This window comes from Ceratina calcarata, unplaced genomic scaffold (assembly GCF_001652005.2).
Source record: "Ceratina calcarata isolate Rehan_Ccalc_2016 unplaced genomic scaffold, ASM165200v1 scaffold332.2, whole genome shotgun sequence".
Taxonomy (NCBI): Eukaryota; Metazoa; Arthropoda; class Insecta; order Hymenoptera; family Apidae; genus Ceratina; species Ceratina calcarata.
The window spans coordinates 38,220-46,251 of record NW_017155951.1 but is presented as its reverse complement, the minus strand read 5'-3'; the positions used below and the strand labels follow the sequence as shown (position 1 = coordinate 46,251).

At 39.4% G+C, this 8,032-nt stretch overlaps 1 protein-coding gene across 12 annotated transcripts in view; it reads left to right on the top strand.

The window, feature by feature from the left end:
• The window catches only part of inaE (inactivation no afterpotential E), a 45,855-nt gene that overhangs the window by 27,627 nt on the left and 10,196 nt on the right, over positions 1-8,032 (top strand). For all 12 annotated transcript variants that reach the window (XM_026813432.1, XM_026813431.1, XM_018024416.2 and 9 more), the window contains 6 exons: positions 1,183-1,394; positions 5,202-5,303; positions 5,665-5,851; positions 6,213-6,297; positions 6,591-6,919; positions 7,325-7,520. In XM_026813432.1, the coding sequence (XP_026669233.1) occupies positions 1,183-1,394; positions 5,202-5,303; positions 5,665-5,851; positions 6,213-6,297; positions 6,591-6,919; positions 7,325-7,520 (1,111 nt within the window). The remainder of the gene's footprint in view (positions 1-1,182; positions 1,395-5,201; positions 5,304-5,664; positions 5,852-6,212; positions 6,298-6,590; positions 6,920-7,324; positions 7,521-8,032) is intronic.

The window sequence follows — 8,032 nt, the reverse complement described above, 5'->3', positions numbered from 1 at the left end:
GTACATATAGTATAGCATATTTTATGGGACGTAGCATCAGACGTTTCCAGCATTAAATAGTATCGACGAATCAATCTAGGACGTTATGCAATTACATCGTTACTCAGACGAAATGAGAAGAAATAATTCCCGATAATTATTACTGCTGCAGTCGAACGAAAACTGCCGCGGTGATTTAATGATATTGCGCGAAGTTTACGATCGGGGCCAACATTAACGAGGCTTCCATGTGCTCGTTTTGCCACGGAGTTACCACACTCGACCAGCGGTGTCTGCGAGGAAACTTACCCTACCTCCGTGAGGGCGAGTTTACGCGAGAAAAGCTCCGCGAAGTTCCACCAAGTGGTAGACACAAGACACAATTATACTCGAAGCGCGGAGCGCGGCCTCCAGTCTCTTGCCGCGGCAGGGAAAAAACTCCAAATATTCTAGTCGACATCGATTTAAGCCGGGATTAGTCAAGTTCCCCTGGCAGCGAGAGAACTGGTAGATTATTAAAGCCTCTAGGACAGCCATACGCAGCATTTTGCGATTTTTATTTTACTCCTATTCACTATTTTATTTATAGTTTATTAATTTGCTCGGGACGAATTTAATACGTGGAAGTTGGGGAGCGCGGAAATTGTTATGAAAATAATAATAACAGGCGTCTTAAGCGATGCGTGTAATTTTGAAAGAAAGGATACGGCCTTCGATTTACCCCCTTTCTTATTACAAATTTTATCGTAGTACCCGGAGTCTTCGTGCAAGTGCGCTATAAATATTGCGCCCTGAGCCGGCAATGAAATACGGTACAGGTGAAATAAGTTTAGAGAGGGTTAGTAAACGTCAAACGGATTTTCGGGAACAGTCTAAAACGTCTCGGAGGGATTTGCGGAATAGGCTTATACCGTTTGATGTACAGCCGTTTATATTGCTAGTTAGAATAGAAAAACTTCTGATCATGCAGCTGGGACGGAATGCGGAAACTTTATGAAATGAATTAAGGAAGAAACGTAGAGAACGGGTAAAAATAGAAGGGAACAATAGACGATTGAGTGAAGGATACGAGGAAATTTCCTGGTTGAAATACATTCTGTTCACGCCTCGATAACTGACGATGTATTCGTGATATTTTTACAAAAGTGAGCATAAGATGAGAATTGGTTCTCTTCACGGAACGTTTTATCGTCTATGTTGCAGGGTGACGGTATTGGGTGTTCTACTGGGGATACTCGAATGGGATCACAGCGTTACGTGCATCCTGCTTCTATGGGAATACGTCGTGGGATATTTGGCCATTTTCGTGTCCTCCATGCTGGTAGAATTCTCCATCTGCTTCCTGGCTACGAGGGGCAGCATTTTGGACACTGCGGCCAGGGCACCCATGCAATACATCCTCTATGTTCGACTGTGTAAGTCAATTTTAATTCTCATACAATTTTCTCCGGAGCAATAACGAAATTTATCAGTAATAGTCGAATAAATTAATGACAAGTAAAAATTTGGAAGGTAAATGATTAGTGTTCGTACACTAATTAAGATGTTAATGGATGGAAGAAGGGAAGGTTGCACAGAATTTTGCTTGGTTGGTTCGAACGGGATATTGGCATTAAAAATGTGCACGGTTTTTATTAGCATTCTTTACGGACAGAAAATCATGCCTTGTCAATTTTATAGCTACCGACTACGCTTACCGTGGTTGTACGATTATTTATGGTATCGAAACCCTTAGCGTGAACCGGTTCAAAAGCGGAATCGAAGATGAAAATAGGTACCTACACGATATTGCCGCGTATGGTCAATCTACTTAGTTCAAAATAACCGGAGTTTAATTTAAATTAAATATAATAAAATCATGTAATGGAAAATGAGTCAACACCGAATCATAGTATTCGTTGAAATATGTGTCGTTATAGTATGTGTTGAATATTACTACCAGCTGGTATTCGGAGATCCACAGACCACAGAAATCAAAATTGAAGACCACTGAAGCGTGAAATTCAAAACCGAATACCGCCCAATGGTCGATATAAAAAATTCAGACACAAAAGTGGTAACCACAGAATTTAACGTAAAATTCCTGAATTTATACCCGGAAAAATAATTAAATTGTCTAACTTTTAATGCGACCACAGTTAGAAAAATGTTTGTCCTGCTAACAAACTGGTCCTCAAGTCACGATAATTAGTGACTCGTTGATTGGATTACTACTTTTAATGAAATCTTTAACTTTAAGTCAATAATCATACGAACGAACTCTAATAACTAACCAATCTGAAGCTGCACGCCACTAGATTCGTTAATGAAAGCTTCACCGGTGGCGACGGAAAGCCACTTCGCTCCTGTCGACCCTTCCAATCATCGCAGGCCAAGGGGAGAATATTAATAAGAATCAGGTCTTAGTTGAGAATCCTCGTTTCTAATAAACGATCATTGGCAAGGGCAGCAAATTACAGTTCGTCAATTGTACAATTTCCTTCCAATTAGATTCATTAAGCCGTCACTACATCAATTAAACATTCAGAATTAATCTTCCTAAATGTCCCTCAATAAAATTACATGTACTACGCAATGTACAAAGATGGTAAGTATTAAAAAGAATTGATTCACTTCTTGTACTTATCGTACCATCTTTCTCTTAAGAGACTATCTGTAAGAAGAATGTCTTCTCGCCTTTTTGTCTGTTCTTTTTTACTGTACGAGGATGAGCGTAAAATTTTCAGACTTCCCAGCCATTAAGGAATAGAAAGTCGCGTCGTTTTTGCTCTGCACTCTCCTCTTTTTTGAAACACCGTCGCTTACTCAAGTGATATTCCAATTGTCCATTGTATTAATGTAGATTTTATTCCGAAACAAAAATTGCAATACATATGTCTCGTTCACTTTTATTAAATCCATTTTAATGTTGTAAAATTTCTTAACAAATCGAGCTAATATCATCAAAAGTTTTCAAAGTTCGTTTAAATATCTAAGTGTTTGAAAGTTCCAAGATTCGATCAGTTTGCTTCCAAAAGCCAATCTAGGAATCTGAAGTAAAACTTGCAAATTTCTGATTTCTACCTTGCGAATGTTTTTAGATTTCACACGAGTTCCGCGAAAACTTTCCAAGGTGAGCTTCGTGAGAAACCATTCGATAATTCTGATTTTCACTGGAAGGAATAAACGTGTGAATTCTTTATCGATGTAGAATCATATGTAAAAACGAGGAAGAGCTTCAAGTCTTTCAAATCCTCGAGTTCATTTTTCTACCAAAATAAAATAACGTCTGACGTGGAAGTACTATGGCAAAGAAGTACACAAATGCTTAATCCTGAAAATATTGCAGCAGTCACGTTTATAGGGTAAACTCAACCCTTAGCGCAATCTCTATCAATCTCGTTATGCTTAGCGTGTACCGCATGTAATACGAAATCTGCCAAGTCAACTAAAACGATTTCATACATATGTATGCGTACACACATACATTTAAGCACCTACTAAACGCTAACAGAATTCAGAGCTACAAAAAGAAGCGCAGTCAGCACTGCGTCCTTCTTGAAGACACGTTTCATCAAATGGACACGTAAATATTGATATGTACATAATATACATATATCAGCACGAATGTCGATTACGTACGTGCAAAAAGAACTATCCAGACTGATTTGTTTCCCTAGCAAGACATACACACTGACACGTATCAACGATTTTGGAAGCGATCCAAATCCAGTCTCCCGTTCTTCGAGCGATTCGGTGCACCTTTGGGAACTCGATGTGAATTCTGATCACGTATAGCTGATTGGTGGGATGCGTACAGAGTGCCAGACCACCGGCACCGTTGTGTCCGTGCAGCTTGTACTACATACTCTAACAATTAGCTTCTTTGTTTGTTCCTTGGCTGGTCTGATTTCGAAACAGACGCGCATTTTCGGCGCTTCTGTCCAGCCGAGATTGCGGGAAATGAGATGAAGACATGTTTCGATCGCAGCTGCGAAAATTGAAATCAAGGCTCTGCTCCCGTTTGCGACGTGTCCGAAAAATATTGCAGCGGAAGAGATTTGGAGAATAAATTAATTTCGATGTATGAAATAGAATGAAATTTTGTCAAAGAGATACAGACGACAGAAAGATAGGTAGAAGAATTGAATTTAGTTTAATGAACTGAAACAAATGTTTGTCGATGTGAATATTTGCCACCTCCAATTCGGACATTGAAGTTCAACAAATGAAACAAAAACTTTGAGCTCAATGAATCACCTAAGTTGTGATAGTATTTTTATCATGTCCATTTAGTCTCTTTTACTGATAAGTCAAGTAAACTGTAACAAATATACATACATACATATTTATCTCTGTGCCGTATTTTTATTTTAGCCAGCGCGACGCATCGTGTACGTATCTGGTCGATATGACTAATAGCAGCTGGAATAAAAACAAGAAATGAATCAGTCGGAAAGAGCTCAGAATAAAATTATATTGAATCATATATATATATGCAAGTATTTTATGTCAAGAATTTGCCGTTCGTGCACGGATACTTCCACTAGTCGTGGAACAAATTGTATTTCAGAACTCATAGAAAACTGATGTTACTCTTTTATACCTTTGCCGATATTTATTGAAGTATTAAAAAAAACTAATCGTACTTTTCCAGGACTTTGCTAGTAATGTTCTCAAGACAAATTCTGTGCAGTGGATTTCACTGGAAATAAAGTTTTTTAACAATCGTTGATGTATATTTTTAAGCCCGGCACGCGTTAAGACAGTTTCTTTGGAATAATTAAAAACTCCCGAGTTATGTAAACGTGCTGATAAATAATTGGGTCAGACGTGTTTGTTCCGACACGGAAACCATCAAAAGCAGCGACGTCGGGAGGCAACGGGCTGTGCTTTTGTGGGGTAGCTATCTCACGGCTCGATGTTCGAAGAAGGCACTGTCAATACCTTCAATCCTTATCCGGCGTGAAGTTACGGTATTCACGCTGACGTATACTTTCTTTTCACCGAAGAAATGGCAACCATCCGTAGCCGAAAAAAAGCAGACATTTACGAGACACGCTTCCCTTCGCGCGATCCATCTTTCCCTCTTTTTCCCTCGATAATTTCTTACTCATAGATAAGATAAGAGAAATCATGGTATTGTCCCTCACCCTCGCTTTAGTTGAATTTCAAGGAAAATATGAAACATGAGAAGCGGATGAATGGATGATGAATTTTATGATTCATGTTATTTGTTTCAGTTCTCTTATTGGTAGAGACTGGCTGGTTGTGCGCGGGTGTAATCTGGTTAACACATTACTATCAAACCTGTCCCGTCGATCGACTCAAAGATGTAATGTTAGGTAAGCTTAACGACGAACATCCATAACTAAACTCGTTAAACGAAAACAATTAGCTATGTTTTTACAAATTAATTCGATCAGAGAAATTTACATTACCTTAAAAAAATGCTGAACTAAATTTCACGCAGATGAGCAAGCAAGGAAAGCAATGTTATGTTCGCTGAAGGAGAGATCGCATGTAGCGTTAGTTCAATTTAACGGGATTGAAATTCAGCGGCGCGTAAGCAATCCGCGAGACATTGCGACGATTGTGTACAGTATCGTTTATCGTTGTTTGAATTGTAAAACGCAATGGGAACGAGAATAGAGTTTCTTCTCCGATCCGCAATCAAAACGGTTTTAGCATTCGCTTGCGCCGCAGGTTTAGTGATATCAAATTGGTGCGTATTGGCGTCGGTAATGGTGACGGTATGGTGTACGTACGACGCCGCGGGCAGATCGTGGGTGAAAATGAAGAAATATCAACGCAGCATGAGGGAGGCGGAATCGAGATGTGGCAAATTGCATTACAACCGTAGCGGTAGCAGGAACAGAAACTGGCGACAGAGGTAACAGTCTCGCCATTCTTGTTTCACTTTCAACGTCTGACTTATTACTGTATACTCTACTGACATCCCCGTTCTCTGTTACTTCCGTTTGTTCACGGCAAAGTTTCGTCAAATTGAGATCATTCTATTTCCTCTTTAATGTTCTTCTATGTATGCATATTAATATTCCTATTCATCATCTACTTATTTATTTTAAAAAATTTACTGGCAAATAGAAATATATATAATTCGCGTGTTTCGTTATAAAAACATGAAAGTTAATAATTTGTATAAAAAACGACATATCTAAAGAGATGATTATAAATTACACTATCGTTAGTTTATAATCTGTTGAGAACGATGGACATTTGATGGTTTTTAGAAAAGTTATACGAGCGTACCAGGACAGCTGGGACAACAGATGCAGGCTTCTGTTTTGCTGCATGGGCAATTCCGATAGAAACCGAGTAAGTGTCGACGGAAATGAGGCGAACCTTCTAAAGAAATTAATTAGGACACGATCTTATTGCGAAGGATTTTATAGTTTCTCTGTATCTAATTTCGAGAATTTAATTTCTGAAGCTATATAACAATAGTTGTTGTCAATCTTTAGTGCCTTAAAATTAGAGAAGGCACTGTTCTATAAAAGTATATTGAAATAATTAATGTGTGGCAGATGTAGCTGAAAATATTTCAAAGAAAATTGAATTTAAGAACAACTTTTGTAAACGACAATGAAACAACCGATTAATTTTCTCAGAATTCGTTCGCGGACATCGCTAGACTATTGAGCGATTTCTTTCGCGACCTTGACGTGGTACCGTCGGATGTAGTCGCCGGTTTGGTGCTATTGAGGAAGTTCCAGAAAATCGAACGGGAACTGATAGTGAAGCAACGGAAGAACGATACGTACGAGTTTCTATCCGGCGTGCCAGTTACACCCCGCACTAAATTCTTGTCCTTGACCGAGGACGGTGATCTGGGCCACTTTCAGTCAGCCATTCATTACATGCACTTTGCCCTCGCTGCTTATGGCTGGCCCATGTTCCTCATTAGTCATTCCACCGGCCTTTGTCAGTTGTGTCCAAGGTAATGCCATCGAGACACGTTGTTGCGGTTGTGTGTGTTGGCATTGGCATCGATTGATTTTCGGCTGTGTTTCGCACGGTTGCATGACAAAATAGCTTCGTCGATCAATTTTCAATCCTAATGTACGAATACATAGAATCCGTAATTTCGTTGACTGACTTTATTCAAAATTTAATTGTACAATATTCTAACAAAGTAAAATACTAAGCATGTCGCTAATTAGAAGTAAGCAATTCTCACCAATGAGAAGATCAATCATCTTTCATCGTTGCTTTTAATCCGATTAATTAACGACGAGCAATCGGGTGACGCGAAGTACACCCGAAATCATTTGTACGCTGGAATTAATTTCTTGTCCGAACCGGTAGTATCGGTGAAAATAAGTCGGTCGGGATTTTGTGGCAGATTACGATGCGGCTGTTTCCCTTGCGCTGGCCACCAAGACGAAGCGACCGTCGTGGAGGACAATTGTTGCCAGTGCAATTACGCTGCGCTGAGAAAGATGGTCGACGTCGCCGAGGTGGAGGTTATTTATGCGACTTATCACGTCGACGTCGGTGAGACGCCGTTCTTCGTCGCTCTCGATTACACGAAGAAAAAGGTTTCGCGCGTTTCCTCATTGATACGCATGCATCGAACCGCGTTCACTTGAAAAATAGTCAGAAACAAAGCTACGAAATGCATAGCAGACACTCGCGACAAATTTCGCCGGTAGACTATCCTTTTATATATATTTTAAAGGGATTCTTTTTAACATGAAATTGTCAAATGAACCACGACTAGTTGCACTGGCACGAATTTCAGTTTTAGATAAAAAACGAACTGGAATTCAGCAGCGTTTTGGTTGTTTAATTGGGAAACAAGTGGATCTCGTTTAGCGAATTCATGAATTTTTCAACGTGCCAACACGGCAAACTTCGTCGCAGTGATATTCGCGAAGTGACATTACACATACCTATAAAGTACAGCTGTCGCACGATATTGTAGTTCAATCCTCGGTGAACGAATTAAGGATGTATTGGCTATACAGTCAATCCCAAAAGTTTATGCACCTTAGAAACGCATTTTTTAAAAAGAAATCAGACGTCGGAAGAACATTGCTAATAATAAACA